At 36.4% G+C, this 21,847-nt stretch overlaps 2 protein-coding genes across 2 annotated transcripts in view; one reads left to right on the top strand and one right to left on the bottom strand.

Annotated features, from left to right (window-relative positions):
• On the top strand, positions 1 to 20,776 carry LOC306848772 (carnitine O-acetyltransferase-like). The gene is made up of 14 exons (XM_079383539.1): positions 1 to 427; positions 1,565 to 1,843; positions 2,289 to 2,407; positions 8,474 to 8,527; positions 8,614 to 8,779; positions 9,304 to 9,478; positions 13,726 to 13,904; positions 13,987 to 14,087; positions 15,030 to 15,149; positions 15,262 to 15,384; positions 16,174 to 16,309; positions 16,406 to 16,468; positions 16,611 to 16,748; positions 19,290 to 20,776. The coding sequence occupies exons 1-14, from the start codon at positions 401 to 403 to the stop codon at positions 19,500 to 19,502; spliced, it is 1,893 nt and encodes a 630-aa protein (XP_079239665.1). The 5' UTR covers positions 1 to 400; the 3' UTR covers positions 19,503 to 20,776.
• Positions 20,689 to 21,847, bottom strand: part of LOC306848762 (A disintegrin and metalloproteinase with thrombospondin motifs 13-like) — a 19,469-nt gene continuing 18,310 nt past the window's right edge. Inside the window, exons 30-31 of the mRNA XM_079383507.1 lie at positions 21,646 to 21,827; positions 20,689 to 21,009 (exon numbers count right to left, since the gene is read on the bottom strand). Coding sequence (XP_079239633.1) covers positions 20,836 to 21,009; positions 21,646 to 21,827 — 356 coding nt within the window. The 3' untranslated portion in view covers positions 20,689 to 20,835. The remainder of the gene's footprint in view (positions 21,010 to 21,645; positions 21,828 to 21,847) is intronic.

The following is a 21,847-nucleotide window of genomic DNA, read 5'->3' on the forward strand; positions in this document are numbered from 1 at the left end:
GCAGTGACAGTCGCTTGGCGATGACGTCGCGAGCGTCCAAAATAGGCCGACAGATGGCAATGTTATTTGGTTTATTTGGTCCAGTGGACCACCCTACATTTTAACTGATGGACAGCAATATATAAATGACTATAAATAGTTATCGTTGCATGTTACAAATGTTGTTATATAAATATCGTATAACAAGAAATTCAATGTTCTTGATTTTGCGGCTCGCGCGCGACAGTGCAAGTCATTCAGGGGCAGAATTAGCTAGAAGCTGTAGTTGTCAATGTTTTCCGAGCGAGGGCGAAGCTGTACGACCCGTCTTGTAACTTGTCAATAAAGTTTCGGGTGCCCTTGTAGCGCATAATGTCGAGGAGATCCTGTACTTCTGTCCAGGGTTTATTTGCGTGAAATCATGCTGTGCGTCCTGACCAGAACTGCGGTAAGTGATGATTATCATAACCTATAATGAACAAACGCAGTGACTTCAACAGTTTATTGAACGCCTGCCAAGTTATATATGCATCAATAGTAGCCGTAACGCCCCATGAATAGCTTTTGATGTGTTGCTCGTTTATTATTCTTAATTGCTAACGTTGCCTGATCTGAAACATTGTATGCATTTGTTGTGCATCATTTCGACTGTTGTTACGATCGTCTAAAAACAACCACATGTTGACATGACACTTAATTACAGGACAAATCAACAACACGGATGGCACTGCATGCACTTTGACAACGAGACGGTTCACTGATCTGTGCAATAGTCTGTTGAAACAAGTTTATGTACTTGTTTTTAAACAGTGTGCAGGAAGGTCGTCGAGAAAGATCAGTTTTTAGAAACGGCAGAATACAGTCCAATGTAGGCTATACAGTGTTTTATTAAGTGACCGTTCTATTGGCCATTTAACTGATTTTCAGTGGACTTTTGACCTTTTAGGAGGATATTTACATATAAGACGTACAGTGCATTTAAGATACCTAAATTTAATGAATTAGTAAATTGAGCAACTCGTTTGTACACATGACCCCGATCTGGAAGAATATTAAAAGAATAACTAGATTATTATTATTATTTTGTAAAATTATAATAATGATCTTTTATATATACAAAATAATAATGTTTTATTATTTCTTATAACTACTGGATCTGGTAGGGTTATTTATATATTCCATGTCCTATAATAATAAAATGTTTATAAATTGTGACCCTGGACCACAAAACCAGTCTTAAGTCGCTGGGGTATATTTGGAGCAATAGCCAGCATTGTATTGTCAAAATGATCGATTTTTCTTTTATGCAAGAAATCATTAGGATATTAAGTAAAGATCATGTTCCAGGAAGATACTTTGTAAATTTCCTAACAAAAATATATAAAATCTTAATTTTTGATTAGTAATGACTTAATTTGGACAGCTTTAAAGGCGATTTATTTATTTTTTATTTTTTTGCCCGCTCAGATTTTCAAATATGTATATTTCAGCCAAATATTGTCGTATCCTAACAAACCATAAAGAAAAATGTACCCTTATGACTGGTTTTATGGTCCAGGGTAACAATTATTCTCTGTATTCTTAGACAAGGACGGGGCTGGTGAAGCCCTGCCGTCTGCTGAGTCCACTGCCGGTTGTCCACATTTCGGAGCGGCCGCTGGTCCATCAGGATAGTCTGCCAAAGCTGCCGGTTCCGCCGCTGGAGCAGACGTGCGCGCGGTATCTGGCCTCACTCGAGCCGCTGATCAGCGAGGAGGAGAAGACGCACACGCGCGAGCTGATGGACGAGTTCCTGCGGCCCGGCGGCGTCGGAGAGAGACTGCAGAAGAGCCTCGAGCGCCGGGCACGCAAAACCGACAACTGGGTTCGTAAAGCCCGTACTTCTGTGTGTGAGGGAAAGGGTATGGGTGTCAATGATTTCCTGTTCGTGTGCCATAACTGTATTTCACCACTTATTTTAAATCACTTACTATTAATAACTAACTTTTATGGTATTCAAAATACTTTTGAATTATATTTTAATACCACTCATAAAATAGCGCTACTGATAGATATATCACTGAAACAAGTGTGTTGAGCAATCACACACAACTAAAATCCGGTAATGCGGAGGTGTGTCAATCATTTTGCATGTTCTGTTGCTGACATGTCTGTGGAGGCGGGGCTTTGGAGATATTGTGGTAAAAAAAAAAAAATGGGATGCTGTACCCATTCCAAATTAATTTTTGAGTAGTACTTTTATTTTGCATGTGTATTAAACCTTTAACTACTCCACATATTCCATTTATTCCCCCTATGATTGTACGCAGCTCACTGACTGGTGGATGCAGTCGGCTTACCTGGACTCTCGGATGCCTGTGGCGATGTACACAAGCCCAGGGGTTGTTTTACCCAAAATGCATTTCCAAGACCGTCAGGGACAAATAAGGTGGGTGACAATGGTTGCTTCTATTTGGACAATGAGACATAACCAAGCAAATTTGAATATGGAAGACAATGTGTATTTGAAATATATAACTATTCAAGTGTATTTGAAATACATTACCGTTGTACAAAACACTACCAAAGTTTGAGGTCAGTAAAATAAAATAAAATAAATGAATACTTTAATTTAGCAATTCACATAAAATTGATCAAAGTGATAGTAAGAATTGGACTTTTTACCATAAAATTAAAATTTCTACAAAAATTCTGTTCTTTTGAACTTTCTATTCATCAAAATAATCCTGCAAAATAAGGAATGTTTCTTGAGCAACAAATTAGAGTGATTTCTGAAGGATCATGTGACACTAAAGACTGGAGTAATGATGCTGAAAATTCAGTTTTATATCACAGGAATAAATCACAAATTAATAGATACACACACACACACACATATATTATAATATAATTTATTATGTAGTTGGCTCTGTAAAATCGGAATTGTGAAATATGAAGTAAGAATTGTGAGAGAAAAAGTGAGAATTTATTCGGTACCGATACCAGTGAAAATCCACGGTTCTCTGTACCAATTTCTGTACCAAAGAAAAACACAAAAACATGCTAATTAAAAAACATACTATTTTTATTAATAAAGTCAAACAAAAAGATAATGTACAAAAATCAATGCCATTCTTTATACTTACTTAAAATTGTGTTTTAAGTTTTTCCGTAAGTAATAAAAGTATGAAAAACAGTAAACAAATTTCACCCAAATTCATTTGTCTTTTAATTAAAGAAATTTAAACACATTTTATTTTTGGTAAATAAAGGGGATTTACTATTAAAATTAAAACATACATCACATACATTCTACTAAATAATAAGTAAAAACAATGGTTTTACTCAAATGAAATGGTAAAATGCTCGTGAAGTGACTCTCAGAACAGTTTATGCAACTACATTCTCGGCTGAAATACACAGTGTCCAGTGTTTCCATAGCACATAAAGGTGATTTTATTTGCCAAATTCTATACATATGCTCTCTGTGGCAGTCATACCTGTGCGCCTGGCAGAAGCCCCGCCCATGATGCGAATTCGCGTCTGTTGTGCAGTGAATTTCACGCGCGAATGAAGCGAGTAAACCCAAAATGTTCACGCGTCCAACTACGCGCGAATAGCGCGATTTATTCGCGCAAGTCGCGTCCGGTGTGAATGCACCATCAGAACAGTTTATGTCCTCCTTGAGATGGCAGATGCTGAAATCACTGCGAGCGTGATGCGTGCTTCAGTCTATGTAGTAAACACAACCATTCATTCACACAAACACACAGAATATGCAGTATTCATATTTGAATCAACTTTTGCGGCTTAATATTTACAGATACTAGTCCATATGGCAATTTGTAATGACCTTGATTAATTCATCTAAACTTTGACACATTCCGTGCTAAACTGTAAATTCCGTTTTTATAGACCCTTTTTCTGTTAGTAAACATTGTGACGTTTTTCTGTGGGCGGAGCTTAGGTGGAGGCAGAAAGATTCCACTGACAGCTTCACTAACGCTAGCTATGAAGTCTGTTTAGCTTGTTATTTAATAATAACTGGAGAAATTCTGATTTTACCTGCATATGTAAGGTATAGATGCACTGTCCGGGACCGCGATTGTTATTTGACTTTAACAGACGAAACCAGATTGGCCGACCCACACACGCTTCTACTCAAAGGATGGACGATCTGACAGGATTCCCTCCGGTTGAGTGACTCACATCTAACGTGTATAGTTAAGACAAACTCACCGTGTATCTAGTCATGAAGAAGTATATATTTTTCAATTTCAGCAGGCAACTATTTTACAGCTACATTATTATTCCAGCCACAATTAATCACAACAATATACAATTACATATGATTAAGCATATAAATAGTCAGTTTGTCGTTTTACACACATGCACAACAGACATTATTTCATACACGACATAGTGAGATGCATAAGAAATCTTTAGACGTGCCCATAACAACAAAAGACAATACTTTATTGAACCTTTTCTTATAAGAAGTGTGTGCTGCAAATGCGAAATTGAAATGCAGTTTTCAAATTGGAGCCTCTACAACATGGATTCTGGCACCCAACATCACAACAAGATGATATTTTGAGCTCCTTATGTAGCAGAATCTGCACTGGTTTGATTGGGCCGCCTCCAGTTTTCCCTTTGTTTTGCCTCCAGCTAGCGCTGTGACGTAACTGTGACATCGGCCCTAAAAGGGTCTGTAACTGGATTCCGAGATTCCGTCCGCGCTTTCTGCATCGCGGGAATCATAGTTCTGTACGGGTCAAGAACCGGGTTGACCGGGTACTCGGTACCACCAGTACTTGAAAAAACGTGGTACCGTGACGTTTTCAATTTTTTTTTAGTACCGACTTGGTACCGAAGTACCGGGTCTTTTGACAACATTAATAATGATAATATACTATTTCACAATTCTAACTAAGAAGTCACAATTACTGTGGTGGAAACACACTTAATCTTACTGATCCCAAACTTTTGAATGGCAATTCATTATTTATCTAAGTGACTAATAGTACACTTATTACAAAGCCAGTCCCAATTGATAGGCATGGGGTGAAGCGTTATTGCTCAAGAGCACTGTGGTCATAGTTCATGACTGTTCCAAATTCAAACCCTTGACTGGCCAAAAAAAGGTTGCCTTTTGGATTTAAATAAGCAAATACTGAAGAGTTTATGATTGGATCATTATTGCGGTGATATGTTACTGGCATGTTATATGTTTTGCAACAATTCTTTTTACCCTAGTTTAACTTACTTCTTAAACAATCATGTTGGAAGACGCATCCATGTCCATATTCCAGGATGACAATGCCAAGATTCATTGGATCCATATTAAAAGAACTGTTGCCAAACATACAAAGTGGCAGAAACATATTAGTCACTGGAATAATGATTCAATCCTAGAAACTTAAATATTTGCTTATTTAAATATATTAGCTTTTTTTTTTTTTGTCTGGCAGTGTATGTATGTGGCTATGTTCTTGAAAAGCAAATAGTATTTAATTATTTCCAAACTCATTTTGTAGAGGTCTTCAGATTTGGGGTTTTAAGTTTCACATCGACCTTTACACAGAGTTCTCGCTTGGCTTGGCTATTTTTGGCATATGTGCTACTCATGGCATTGCACTGTTTTTTCAAAGGGATCTGCACTTCAGATTCAGCCCTGTTCTTTTTTTAGATTTGCCCTTATATCTGGGCAGTCAACACCTATAGTTACATTTCATATCTAGGCAGATAAACTAGCGAATCATTCCACAAAATCGGTGCCTTTTGCATCCCTAAGAAATGATCAAAAATAGATTTAATATAACAACGAATAAATTTGCAATTTAAAAACAACGATACTATGTATTCTTTCATCAATATTACATTAAAAGTCAATTAAATATTATTTGAAATAATTAAAATAGCATTAACGCTGATAAGGGTAAGGTTTTTGGCCTGTCCCTCATTATGATTTTTATTTTTCAGCAGGACTTTTCATTTGCAAAATGATATAAAAATCACATTTGCATATTGTTTTAAAGTGCCCCTATTATGGGCTATGACAGTTCAGATTTTGGTTTTGGGAGTCCCCAACAACAGGCTGACATGCATGCAAGGTCAAAAACACTTTCATTGTCTTATAATATGCATTTATTTTTTATCTTACTTGCTCAACGACTCCCAAACGGAGTTCACTCAACGATTAATTTTTCCAAACCTCTCCTTTGCGTGAGGCTAATCTGCAGTGATTGATCCGATTGGTCTCATTTTTATTTCATCTCACCTGTAATGCCTGATAAAGCAGTGTTTGTGATCTTGGTCTGGTTTCAGATGATCACAGAAAGACCAAGATCTGATCATCTTCCTTGTCAAATAATTAAACCAGATTAGTATATTTGAAGTTCTGTGAGGGGACACAAACAAACAGATGGGTGCATTATCTAATTACAATACCCTTAAAACATTTGAGCTCTTAGAAATGTAATGTGCTAAATCAACAATGAACTGACTTAAACTGAAAAACTGACTGTTTACTATTGTCATACAATAATGCTAAGTAAGTGCAAATAATAATGCAATTAAAAATTGTAAAACTGTACAGCATTATGTAAACAAATATATGCAGTGCGCTGAAGAATGTGTGTCCTGTCATTCCTTTTACTCTGGTCAGTCCTGTGACATCAATCCTATTACTGTTATTAATTTCATAATAATTGTAAAATATATATATATATACATACAGTGGTGGGAAAAAGTGTTGGCCCCCTTCCTGATTTTTATTTATTTATTTTTTTTTTTTTTTTTTTTTGCATGTTTGTCACACTTTAATGTTTCAGATCATCAAACAAATTTAAATATTAATCAAAGATAACACAAGTAAACACAACATGCAGTTTTTGAATGAAGTTTTTTTATTATGAAGGGAAAAGAAGATCCAAACCCACATGGCCCTGTGTGAAAAAGTGCTTGCCCCCTAAACCTAATAACTGGTTGGACCACCCTTAGCAGCAACAACTGCAATCCAGCGTTTGCGATAACTTGCAATGAGTCTGTTACAGCGCTGTGGAGGAAGTTTGGCCCACTCATCTTGGCAGAATTGTTGTAATTCAGTCACATTGGAGGATTTTCGAGCATGAACCGCCTTTTTAAGGTCATGCCACAGCATCTCAATAGGATTCAGGTCAAGACTTTGACTAGGCCACTCCAAAGTCTTCATTTGGTTTTTCTTCAGCCATTCAGAGGTGGATTTGCTGGTGTGTTTTGGATCATTGTCCTGCTGCAGAACCCAAGTTCGCTTCAGCTTGAGGTCACGAACAGATGGCTGGACATTGTCCTTCAGGATTTTTTGGTAGACAGCTGAATTCATGGTTCCACTTATCACAGCAAGTCTTCCAGGTCCTGAAGCAGCAAAACAGCCCCAGACCATCACACTACCACCACCATATGTTACTGTTGGTATGATGTTCTTTTTCTGAAATGCTGTGTTACTTTTACGCCAGATGTAATGGGACACACACCTTCCAAAAAGTTCAACTTTTGTCTCGTCAGTCCACAGAGTATTTTCCCAAAAGTCTTGGGGATCATCAAGATGTTTTCTGTGGGTTTGGATCTTGTTTTCCCTTCATAAAAAAACCCTTCATTTAAAAACTGCATGTTGTGTTTATTTGTGTTATCTTTTGATTAATATTTAAATTTGTTTGATGATCTGAAACATTAAAGTGTGACAAACCTGCAATAAAATAAAAAATCAGGAAGGGGGCCAACACTTTTTCACACCACTGTATATATATATTTGATACAGCCTTCCAGGTTTTTCCATTAACTTTATATTTTATTTTGGACAAAGCCATTTTTTTTAATGTCTCTCTTAAAAAAAATATTTTGCTTAATTGACATGTGGTCACCCTCTAAAATGAGGATGTTCTTGGTCATCTGAATGACAAATATAAAAATATTTTTAAAAAATCCAAAATTTGAAACAATCCCAGTGAAAAGAGGGACTAAAATACTGCACCAAAACATGAGGTAGAAAAATAGTCATAAAATAATAAATGACATGGCCTGAGATGACCATTTTCTTGTCATTTTAAGGTGTCTTCATTTCATGGATATTTAAAAAATGTTCATTAAATTTATTTATTTATTTTTTTTTTTTCCAAGTTGACAAGGCACCGATTTCGTGCAGTGACCCTAGCAGTATGTTTACTTCATAGGGTAGGATTAGGTTATGGAAAAACCCCATGAGAAGTAAACATTACATGTGTTGTGGGTTGTATGTTTACATAACCCTCCCTCTTGTCCTCTGCTACATGACATCTATAGTCTGCCTTTTTTCACCCACAGGTTAACAATATTTTTAACACTGTCAGTCCTTGAAATTGAAAACAATTGCTATATAAAATGGCTCATTATTGAGAGATAAGTCTTTTTGACCTGTGTGGCTATTTTTCCAACAGTGACATAATATGTTTTCATAGGCTGTTCAGATTTAGTAATCCCAGCATTCTCTTCATTATAGGTTTGCTGCTAAACTCATTGCTGGGGTTTTGGATTTTAAAAGCATGATTGATAGGTGAGTTATTTTATTATTTACTTAAGCGATTGGAAAGTGTACAGATGTATCAGTTGTTTTAATGGACGTTCTTTATTGTGGCATAGCGAAACATTGCCTGTGGAATATCTGGGTGGTAAGCCTTTGTGCATGGACCAGTATTACCAGGTGCTGACTTCATGTCGGATCCCTGGACCCAAGAGAGACGCTGTGGTGAACTACGCCATTGGAAAGACTGCTCCTACCCACATCACAGTGGTCCACAACTTTCAGGTGCTTTTTGTAATAATACTACACAATATTACTATTTTACTCTATTATTTTCAGCATAAAAGCCTTTAAAAAAAAATGTATGACTCCAAACCTTTGAATGGATTTGTTTATATTTTTTTGTACGAGTTTTCAGTTCTGACAATTTATTCTGTTTTCAAATGATTACTACAGTATTATTTTGCAAATCTATTTTCTATGAATGTGTAAGACTTCTAATTAATTAGCTGCTATGGATGAATAACTAGAAAAATAACAAAGAACAGTAAACAGTAAAATGATTTGCACTACAAACTAGGGTGTTTATAATTATGACAATCTATTAATATAAGAACATAATATAAGAAATGCCAGTTTGCAATATCAAGCAGCATAGCAAGCTGTTTTGTGGCCTCACCAGTTCTTAAAAATAAGGTGGATATATTTGAGCTTTGGGTTTGATTGGTATTTGCCAGTGACATTGAAACGATACGCAGTAAGATAAAATTAAGAAAGATGAATATATAAATATCTGATTCTCTCTGTAGTTCTTTGTTCTGGATGTGTACAACAGCGATGGTACACCACTGACTGTAGATCAGATTTATGTTCAGCTGGAGAAGATCTGGAACTCTTCCCTTCAGACCAATAAAGAGCCGGTTGGCATCCTGACCTCCAACCACCGTAACACCTGGGGCAAGGCTTACAACAACCTTATCAAGGGTGAGTTGAGTGAAAAATGTTATGCTGTGTGTTTGATCAAGTCAACAGAATTGGACTAGGCAGAAGACTCATATTTGTTAGGCCTTGTTCAGACTGTCAGTCCAAATCCGATAAGTGTGTCCAATGGGAATTTCAAACCACATATGAATGTAGCTGGAAACAGATTTGTTAAAATTTCATGTGATTTTTTTTTTTTTTTTTGCCGTTCACTAAATATGATCGGATTATAATCAGATATGCACAAAAATTGGATTCAGACTGACAGTCGGAACAAGGCTTTATTTATTTTCTTTACAAAGACTTATTTAATTCAATTCAATTTAAGTCAAGTTTATTTGTATAGCGCTTTTCACGATACAAATTGTTGCAAAGCAGCTTTACAGAAAATTGTACGTTTCTACATTATATAGGAGTAGGTTATTAGTGGTGACTATGGCAGAAATGTACAGTAAAAATCATGCAGTTAGTTACAAATTACATGTAATCAAACAGACGGTGAACACTATTAACTGCAATGATTATGTGTTGTGATTAAACCTTGTGATTGCAATTAAATGTTGTAATTAAACAAAATTTGGTAAGTTTTATATGTTGTTCCAGGGTTAGCATCATGGTCATTTGGGGGGTTGGCATCATCTCAGGTCTTCGTAAGGGTTGGATCCAAACTGAAGCTTGTGTAATTCCTAGTTGCCTCGGGATGCAAGTCCCGTGGCAGAAACAGAGAAGCAAATACATACGAAATTAGCGTAGCTGCTGTTCCAACCAAGCAAAGATGATGTGTTCAACCCAAGCAAAAGAATAGTAATGTGCATTTGATCAGATATAGCTGAAGTACAGAATTATGAGATGCATTATATGAATGCTTGGTTAAAGAGATGTGTCTTTAATCTAGATTTAAACAGAGAGAGTATGTCTGAACCCCGAACATTATCAGGAAGGCTACTCCAGAGTTTGGAAGCCAAATGCGAAAAAGCTTTACCTCCTTTAGTGGACTTTGCTGTCCCAGGTACTACCAAGAGTCCAGAGCTTTGCGACCTTAGGGAGTGTGAGGGATTGTAGCTTGATAGAAGACTAGTTAGGTACACAGGAGCTAGACCGTTAAGGGCCTTATAAGTAGAAATATTTTGATGCATAACTTAATAGGTAGCCAGTGCAGAGACTGTAAAATTGGGGTAATATGATCATATTTTCTTGACCTGGTAAGGACTCTAGCAGCTATATTTTGGACTATTTGTAGCCTGTTTATTGAAAATGCAGGACAACCACCTAGCAGTGCATTACAATGGTCCAGTCTAGAGGTCATAAACGCATGAACTAGCTTTTCTGCATCAGAAACAGGGAACATGTTCCGTAGCTTGGCAATGTTTCTAAAATGAAAAAAAAAAAACTGTTTTAGTAACATGAGAAATATGAGTTGCTATCTAATAGAACACAAATTTCTGACTGTAGAGGAAGTTACAGTACATCCGTCTAGATGCAAATTGTAATTCAAGAGATTCCGTGTACTTTTTTTTGGTCCAATAAGTAATATCTTATCTGAATTTAATAGGAGAAAATTATTGGTCATCCAATCTTTTACATTTTTAACAGACTCTGTTAGCTGAGATAATTTAGAAGTTTTGTCTGGTCTTGTAGAAATATATAGTTGAGTATCATCAGCATAACAATGGAAACTAATCCCGTATTTTCTAATAATATTACCAATGGGCAACTTATATATTGAAAATAGCAGAGGGCCTAGGACAGATCCTTGCGGCACTCCATACTTTACAGCCGATAATTGAGATGATTCCCCATTTAAATAGACAATGTGATAACAATCGGACAGGTAGGATCTAAACCATCTTAAAGCCTGCCCTTGAATACCTGTATAGTTTTGCATTCGATCTATGAGTATGTCATGATCTATAGTGTCAAATGCACCACTAAGCTCGAGTAAAACTAGCAATGAGATGCAGCCTTGATCTGACGCAATCATTTGTAATTTTAACAAGTGCGGTTTCTGTGCTATGATGGGGCCTGAACCCTGACTGAAATTCTTCATAGATTTAAGTTTTTTTTGCAGGAAGGAGCACAATTGAGCAGACACAAATTTTTCAAAACAATTTGACAATTTTAGGGTCTGTAATTTGCCAGTTCACTAGGATCTAATTGTGGTTTCTTAATAAGAGACTTAATAACCGCCAGCTTGAAAGGTTTTGGGACATGACCTAGAGATAACGACGAGTTAATTATATTGAGAAGGGGTTCTTCTGCTAATGGTAACATCTCTTTCAGTAATTTAGTGGGTACAGGATCTAATGAACATGTTGTTGGCTTAAATGCAGTGATAAGTTTATTTAGCTCTTCCTGTCCTATAGTTGTAAAGCACTGCAGTTTTTCTTTGGGTGTGAGGAATGAAACTGTATTACAAGACGATGTAGATCCTATATTTGTTAGTGTATTTCTGATGCTATCTATTTTATCAGTGAAGAAATTCATAGTCATTACTATTAAACCGTGAGGGAATATTTAGTTTGGGTGACGTCTAATTATTTGTTAATCTAGCCACTGTGCTAAATAAAAACCTTGGATTGTTTTAGTTATTTTCTATGAGTTTGCGGATATGCTCGGCCCTGGTGGCTTTTAAAGCCTGTCTATAGTTGAACATACTGTTTTACCACGCAATTCTAAAAACTTCCAAGTTAGTTTTTCTCCATTTGCGTTCAAGATTACGAATTTATTATATATATATATATATATAATGCAATTACGCAAATTTGAATATGGTATTTTAAAACATAATTTAAATAAATATCCCATTTAGAATATATATGTGTGTGTGTATATATGTATACACTCACCGTTCACTTTATTAGGTACACCTGTTCAATTGCTTGGTAACACAAATTGCTAATCAACCTATCTCATGGAAGCAACTCAATGCATTTAAGCATCTAGATGTGGTGAAGACGACTTGCTGAAGTTCAAACCGAGCATCAGATTGGGGAAGAAAGGGGATTTAAGTGACTTTGAACGTGGAATGGTTGTTGGTGCCAGACAGGCCGGTCTGAGTATTTCAAAAACTGCTGATCTACTGGGATTTTCACGCATAACCATCTCTAGGGTTTACAGAGAATGGTCCAAAAAAGAGAAAATATCCAAAAGCAGTCAGAAAATATTTTGTTGTGTGGATGAAAATGCCTAGTTGATGTCAGAGGAGAATGGGCAGACTGGTTAGAGATGATAGAAAGGCAACAGTAACTCAAATAACCACTCGTTACAACCAAGGTATGCAGAATACCATCTCTGAACGCACAACACGTCGAATCCTGAAGCAGATGGGCTACAGCAGCAGAAGACCACACCGGGTGCCGTTCCTGTCAGCTAAGAACAGGAAACTACAATTCGCACAGGCTCACCAAAATTGGACAATAGAAGCCTGGTCTGATGAGTCTCGATTTCTGCTGCGACATTCAGATGGTAGGGTCAGAATTTGGCGTAAAGAACATGAAAGCATGGATCCATGTAATGGTGTGGGGGATATTTTCTTGGCACACTTTGGGCCCCTTAGTACTAATTGAGCATCGTTTAAACGCCACAGCCTTACCTGAGTATTGTTGCTGACCATGTCCATGCCTTTATGACTACAGTGTACACATCTTCTGATGGCTACTTCCAGCAGGATAATGTACCATGTCACAAAGCTCAAATCATCTCAGAATGGATTCTTGAACATGACAATGAGTTCACTTTACTCAAATGGCCTCCACAGTCACCAGATCTCAATCCAATAGAGCACCTTTGGGATGTGGTGGAACGGGAGATTCGCATCATGGATGTGCAGCCGACAAATCTGCAGCAACTGCGTGATGCTATCATGTCAGTATGGACCAAAATCTCTGAGGAATGTTTCCAACACCTTGTTGAATCTATGCCACGAAGAATTAAGGCAGTTCTGAAAGCAAAAGGGGGTCCAACCCGGTACTAGCAAGGTGTACCTAATAAAGTGGCCAGTGAGTATGTATGTATGTGTATGTATCTTAATGGGATATTTATTTAAATCTATGTTTTAAAATACTATATTCAAATTTGCGTAATTACACAGCTTCAAATTCTGATAAAGGATTGTGCAGCACTGCATAACCTGTGAACCCCCCGCTTAATTTTTCCACTCTAGAGCTCACATGAATTATTCAGTACTAGGCATTGTGTTGGTGGACATGGTGTTTATTTTCCTGTGCTACTCATCTTTTATGCTGTTATAGACAAGACAAATAAGGAGTCAGTGAGGGCAATCCAGAAGAGCATCTTCACAGTGTGTCTTGATGCTCCAGTGCCACGCGTGTCAGACGAGATGTTCTTTAACAAGGTGGCCGCTCAAATGCTCCATGGTGGAGGCAGTCGCTGGAACAGTGGGAACCGCTGGTTTGACAAAACACTGCAGGTACATATATGATCATTAAATCCAGTGTATGTTCACAGGGTAGATCCAGATATATACCCGGACTCTTTTCTGTATTTCACAGTTCATAATCGGGGAGGATGGATCGTGTGGACTCACTTATGAACATGCTCCGGCTGAGGGACCTCCCATTGTTTTCCTGGTGGACCATGTTGTTGATTATATGTAAGAATACGACATCTTTTAATTCTTAATGAGAGTTTTAAAATGAAGTTTCTGCCAAAAAAAATTACGCTACCATTCAAAGTTTGGGGTCGGTAAGGTTTTTTCATGTTTTTGTCTCTTATGCTCACCAAGGTTGAATTTATTTGATCAAACAGTAAAACATTACAGTAAAACAGTAATACTGTGAAATATTATTACAAAATCAAAAAGAACTATTTTCTATTTGAATATATTTTAAAATGTAACTTACTCCTGTGATCAAAGCTGAATTTTCAGCATCATTACTCCAGTCTTCATTGTCACATGATCCTTCAGAAGTCATTCTAATATGCTGATTGTCTGCTTAAGAAACATTTCTTATTATTATCAAACAGATGTGCTGATTAGTATTTTTGTGAAGTCCATTATATATTTCTTTTAGGATAGAAAGTTCAAAAGAACAGCATTTATTTGAAATAGATATTTTTGTAACATTTAAAAAAACAAATTGTGATTTAAAAAAAATTGATAAACAGTTGTATAAATGTACTAATTAACAGGTATGCACCGATACTGATAAGCTGATCATTATTTTCCTGTTATGGCAGATAACAGATAAATATATATATATATAATATTAATAATTTGCCTGAATATTATTCTTAAGATTTGCTGAAGATTACATTAACAGTGTTATGAAATAGTTTTTTTTGTAAAGATTAACTTTAAGGGAGCATTATATGATGGTAAACTAAATCTAATTAATCTAAATTCACAATCATACACCAAATATCTACCACCACCAATAAATAAAAATATATAAACAATATGATACCAATATAATGTGCTTTCCTAAAAATAAGGATCTGAATAGATTTGATGATGTAGAGTTGTTGCTTTTTTTGTGAAAGTATTGTTGCTCAAAGGTTGTAGATAATAAATCACGTAACATGTTTGTAATAGGAAAAGATCTGAGATGGTACGAACCCCCATGATTCCTCTTCCTATGCCACAAAAGCTTCGATTCAACATCACACCAGAAATCAAGAAGGATATTGAGAAAGCCAAACAGAACATGAACATGTGAGCACATTTTAAACTGTTATAATGTTGTTTAAATCAATATTCACCTGTAATATATTATATAAGAGGATAACAGAAGTACCTTTACATGGTGTAATATTAATTTGTCTAGAATGGTGCATGAACTGGACGTTCGAGTGCTCAACTTCACACACTATGGAAGAAAATTCCCAAAGTCTCATAAAATGGGCCCTGACGCATTCATCCAAATGGCTCTTCAGTTGGCATACTACAGGTGAGTTTGACGTCCTAGTGCTGAATAAAGCACTAAAACCTCTAAACATCTCTGATCAACTGACTCTAAAATCCCTAGTCCTTTTTTTTTTCCTCACAACCCAGTAGCTTCTCTCACTTCATTTCCTAGGTTGCTTGCATGCCATTTATGCCACATTTCTTCTTGTCAACATCTTTAAAGGTCAAGTATGTAATTTTTCATGTTAAAATACTTTCTTCTGATTTAGTTTCATGTTAAGACTGATGTAATTAAGCCATTTAGGTTGATTTCCTACTGTATAAGCACTGTTGTTCTGTTTGTTTGAGTGGTCCAACAAGTCAACGTCTGGCTCAACCAGTGACGTGAATCTGGGGCAGTACCTACATAGACAAAGGGGTTTGGAAGCAGTATTTTTTGCAAATCTGTTTAGTGCCACTAGCAGTGTATAAATTCCATACTTTGCTTTTAAAACATGCAATCTATTCAGGATGTGAAGAACTGCAGAAACTAACCAAAGGTGATATCCAAGTGGTGCTTTTAGTAAAACTGCTAAAGTGATTACCAACTTATATGAGGTTCTTTGTTTTCACAAGATAGAAAAGTTGCATGTGGATAAAAAAGTAGCAGTAATTAGGAAACTTTTTTATTTATTAAATGAAAGTGTGGCAAGTCATGGGTCTTTTTGTGTCATTGTGCTCTTTGGCACTTGAAGAATGCTATCTGACAAGAAATGCAAGGTTTTTAGTACTGATACAGTATGTACCTATAACCATGGCAGTCTGCTGATGATTGATCTTTTTCATGTTTTAGGATGTATCAGATGTGCTGTCCGACCTACGAAAGCGCCTCCTTACGCATGTTTAAACTGGGCAGAACTGAAGCCATTCGATCCACCACCACAGAATCGCTCCAGTTCACAACAGCCATGGATGATCCTTCAAAACATGTACAAGTTGACATTTTAGTAGCATTCTCAGTTGAGTACGTTTTGTGAATTTTCCACGTTATTTATTTCCATGTTGTTTAAATTGTTCATTTGCAGAATAGTGAGAAAGCAGCACTGCTCGAAAAAGCCATCAAAGTCCACAGAGAGCACACACACATGGTAAGATCATATGATCTTAAAATATTTACACGTTTGTCATGAATATTATTAACATTACGTTTTACATTGCATTGATGCTGTTACAAATCTGTCTCTCTTCTTGCCTCCTCCTGATCTCAGTTTTTGTTTCCTTTGTAATCAGGCCATCTATGGGCAGGGTATAGAGAGGCACATGCTGGGTCTAAAGATGGTGGCCATTGAAGATCTGACGTCTTTACCTGAGATCTTCATGGACACATCGTTCGCTGTGGCTTCACATTTTAATCTGTTCACAAGTCAGGTTTGTAAACTCAGATCCTGAAGGCTGCTTCAGACCACGTGCACACCACATCTAAACATGGTTGCAGTTTAGTAATAACAATCTATATACACAGAACTTGGTTATTTATGGAAATTAGCTTGGAATTTATTCACCCTAATGCCATCTTGAATCGAACGTTCTTCTATTTCTTAATAATATCTTGTTCAGTATAATGAAAGTAAGTGGGAACTGGATTTATGAAGTTCAAAAGAATCATAAAAGTAACCATTTACATTTACTTATATGAATAATCAAGGTTACTTTCTCCAAGAACTATTTCCATCATTTAACAAGCTTGTTTTGTATTTTTGCTACTGTACCTTTAAGACGTCTATATGTAAATGACCTTTGTTATTATTAGCATCTTTGCACCTCTTTGCATGTGAAATCAATTGCAGTGCTTTCTTACATCTTGTGGGTTTGCATAGTTGGCCTGCTTTACATTGTGTCAGGTTTACAAAACAAATTCTCAAACAGTTTAGGCTGAAGTGATGAGATAAGGGACCTTGCTACAAATAGACTTAAGCTGCTCGTAACATTGAGATCCTTCAGAAAGGTTATTGTGTACTAGCATAAGTGCTAACCCTCAGCCAAGAACAACACAATGCTTTATAGAATCCCAAACTATAGATATAAACAAATACAGTGTTTGGGAGTAAATAAGTACAGACACTACTCTTTCAGGAGTTTAGGACACAGAATAGGAGACACACTGATTCGATAACTGTATTATTTCCTATTTGGGTTTATGCATATGCTTTATTTTTAAGATTTGTTCCTAGACATTATTGTTAGATGCCAGTGTTTCCTGTCATAACTATACAAAGATTTGATTTCAAAAACATTTTCATAGCTACTAAACTGTTTCTTGTTATGATTTTAAATCTGCGAATGATCTAAAAGTAGGTCTGATTTTGTGGTGGCTGTGCTTTAAAATTCAATTATAATCTTAATTCAAGTGATGAAGGATAAGTGACATTAATCAGTGTTGAGTACTACTGTAAGGTTAACCCTGCCTGGTTTACATGTTTGAAAATGATTAACAGTTGAAAACATTAGAAATGTGATCAGTTACATTATCCTTTAAAAAAGTAATTGAAATAGTTGCACTACTTATTACATTTTAGATAGGGAAGCTTGTAATCTGTAGCCTATTACATTTCCAAAGAAACCTTTCCAACATTGAACAAATAACATTACCTTCTTCCGGTGTATCGATCCTACTCCCTTTGTTGATACTGAATACTATAGGCATTGATAATGAGGTTTGTCCTGGTGGTTATGGTTTTGTTAGATTCTACATGGTACTTTTGTTTTATTTCTAATTTAAAGACCCTCTGGAGACTCAAGTTATAGTGTCTCACTGTCACCTAATACCTTGCAAGTCATTGCCTACTTGATGCCCTTTGGTATAGTTTACCCTACAGATGCATAAATCTAACAGGGTTGCTGTAAAGGCTTCTCAGAGGATACTTCAGTGCTATGTCGCAACAGCTTTCAACTCCAGTTAAAAAAAAGGCTGTTCGCAACTGTATTGGTATTAGGGGGTATTGCAATACACCAGTGATATTTATGATGATATTTAGGAAATAAAATATTGATATTCCCACATGAAGTTCCAAACATAAGCTCAGGAGGACCCTTCCTCCACGTAGTGCCGTTATAGAGGGCTTTAGCTTGGCGATCCTCCTTCAAGGACAGCAAGCCAAGTTTGGTTACCATTATCTATCAAGTCCAAATGGACAGGCAAACTTGTGAACCATCATAAAATGGAAAAAAGAAAATGACACAGTGGCTGCATGAAAATATGCACACTTCCCTACTATGTAGTAGTTGAAAAACAGTATATGAAAAGAGTAGCATGTCTCTCTTGGAATTCATTATATTCATTATACCTGGATAAATTAAGATACAGTCACATTTACCATTGTTCAGCAATTTTTTGTGGGAGAAATCCAGTAATTTCAATAGAAATCCATATGATACAACAGAGATTTAATGCTAAGGGGTGAAACATTTTTGCATACAGATTTCGCAACTGCTGACTTGTCTATTCATGATAGACAACAAAACGTTTTGCCTGCAAAATTTATCTGAATTGAATGAATGACTCAACCCACAGACTAAAAAAGTTAGCTGGCCAGTTTTTGGATTCCAAATCAATATGATGAAAAAACATTTTCGTCCTCGAAATTTCTATAGATAGTCACATTAATAACATTATCGCAAACTCTTTTGGCTGTGTATCATGTAGTGAAAATCTGATATTGTGAAAGCCCTAATTAGTCATTTCTGTTGTTATGTGAAGTTAATCAATGTATCTTTTTAAAGGCATAGTTCACCCAAAAATGGAAACTCGGTCATCGATTCAAACCAGTTTGACTTCCTTTTGTCTGCGGAACAGATATTTGGAAAATTAAAGTCAATGCAAACAAGTGAATGTTGTTTCAAAACAACAGAACATAATTCATCTTCTGTTGTTATTTCATGTGAGCTGTGGTTGTATTCTTTGTTTTTCAGGTCGGATCAAAGACAGACTGTGTTATGTGTTTTGGACCCATGGTTCCTGATGGTTACGGTGTCTGCTACAACCCCATGGATGACCATATCAACTTCGCTGTGACTGCCTTCAACAGCTGCGAGGAGACAAACGCCACGAAACTGTCAAAGTTTCTAGAGGACTCGCTTCTGGACATGAAGACTCTTCTGGAGCAGGTGTCTAAGACCCAGTGAGTGACAGCACTTCTTCAGTGGCAAAAGAAACACTGAGACACTTTCAGACCGGAGGCTTTTACCACTTTCGGTGTCATTAACCTTACATATATTTGCCTTATATTGGTATTCCATATCTTTAAGGTCACGCGTGTGATTTGCTTCATTATGCAGACTATAAATAACTAAGAACAACATTCATAGGTTGATTCCTTTGCAAAGTGTAAACATTGTGACTATGTGGTGCTTTTAAAACTTTGATTTGTTTGTTTGAGCAACCTGACAAGCCTGACTCAATAGCATGAGTTTGAGGCTGAACTATCTCCAACTGTTAAGTCTTTATTTTCGCAGGGTATTTAGTGGCACAGAAAATACACACTTCAGCTTTCAGTAAAGTGACTATGGACTAAGAGGCTGCTACAAACATAAAGACAGCCAGAAACATAAACTCATTCTGTTTTCATTTCAGTTTCAACTGTAAAAATGCGATATTATATCTGATATTATATAAGTGCCATATCATGTTAAACCTAAAGTATACTGTTTTTGTTGTACATGTACGCTAAGGCATGTGTACAGGGACACGAATTTCAGCTTCAGCACAGTTCGTTCATACTGTACAAGTGCAGTCAGTGTTTGTTAATTAGTTTGCCACTATGTGGCAACACTGGCCTGGGGCTGTTTCGCAATCAGAAAAGAAAAGGAGGAGACAGAGCAACAACAAGAATGATGACAACAAACTGCTGAAGATGGTAAAAACAATTCACACCCGTATTAACAAGCAGTTGTGTGAGGGGATTAAAAGATACTCGAAACTCAAGTTTAAGTGAGTAAAAAGACTTTTTACGTTTAAGAATTTTTCTCTCTCAACTTTTGGAGAGCAAAAGCGCAGACACTGGACAAGGATCAATGTTTCTAGTGATGAGCACCTGTGTTCACGCATGCTACATGTACACGTAAAAAATAAAGTATACTTATAAAAACTATACGGTAGTTTCACAAATGGTAAGTTGGACTGTTTCGCTTAACTCTGAGCCATATGGACTTTTCTAAATCAGTAAAATATCAAAACAATATTAGGATTATTTATTTTGTGCTGTTAGATTAGCAGTAGACTTGACACATTATTGTCAGTTTACATAACTCGTTTTCATTACAATAAATATACAGAAGTACTTAAAAACAGTAAATTGTATGATTTTTGTTTTTAAATATGAAAAAAATGTGATTGTATGATATCTTTGATATACAGTTAATAAATCCTATATTCAGTTGTGCTAAGCTGGCTATATTTGAACTAGGATGATTTTTAAATGGTCCATGGCTCTTCATGGACTAGAAGCTCTCTTACAGACTACACTGGTTGTTCTTCAGAAGGGTTAATGTATGAATACTCGGCCCTGAACATGCCCTTGATTTGCTGGTATTCCCCATGGAATTCCACTTCAGCCCTGCTTCCTGAGGAGCTCCACAGAAAGAGCCGAGTCCCTCTGAAGATGGTCGTCTTCAAGGCATCCACATCGCGAATCTGGGTAAGCAAAAGAAAACATTAGAGAATCATAGCATAAACATGTGTTTATGTTCAACCCATGGGGCATCATTTACATCCACAATGTGTACCAAACCTTGTGCTTGCACAACTTCTTATTTTTACTATGCGCTGGCTCAGTGTCTAATGTAAATGACTCACAAAACACAGTCCGTCATCAATGGCTTTTTATTGATTAATCTCAAATATTTGCTTTTAATGTTTTATGAACACGAACCGCTTGAGTTTCATTTAGTTTAAACCCTCCTCCTTTGTCAGATAAATGATTATGCTTATATTTTCATTATAATAATTTTTGAAATATTTTAACAATTTAAAATAACTGTTTTCTATTGTAATATAATTTAAAATGTAATTTATTCCTGTGATGCAAAGCTGAATTTTCAGCATCATTACTCCAGTCTTCAGTGTCACATGATCCTTCAGAAATCATTCTGATATTCTGATTTGCTGCTCAAGAAACAGTTGTGTTGCTTAATGTTTTGGTGAAAAATTATAAATGTTAAGTCCTTGCTGAAAAAAACTTATTTCAAAAAATCTTCTTTCACCTTACTGACCTGAAACTTGGGAATGGTAGTGTTTGTTTATATAAAGGATGGATGAACAGTGACTTACCAGTATGTATGTGGAGTTTGCATTGGTGTTGTTGAGCACAGAAAGTGCTCTGATCTGAATCCTGAAAGCAGGCGGAGCGTCGATGAACACACGACAGCTCTGAGTGTTAGAGGCGGCGGTGGCTGCGCTCTTGATCGGATTCTCAATGAGTCCAGACGGAGAGAACAGCTGAACGTCACACTCTTGGAGGAAGATACATGCT

This window comes from Barbus barbus (genome assembly GCF_936440315.1).
Source record: "Barbus barbus genome assembly, chromosome: 28".
In the NCBI taxonomy this organism is placed as follows: domain Eukaryota; kingdom Metazoa; phylum Chordata; class Actinopteri; order Cypriniformes; family Cyprinidae; genus Barbus; species Barbus barbus.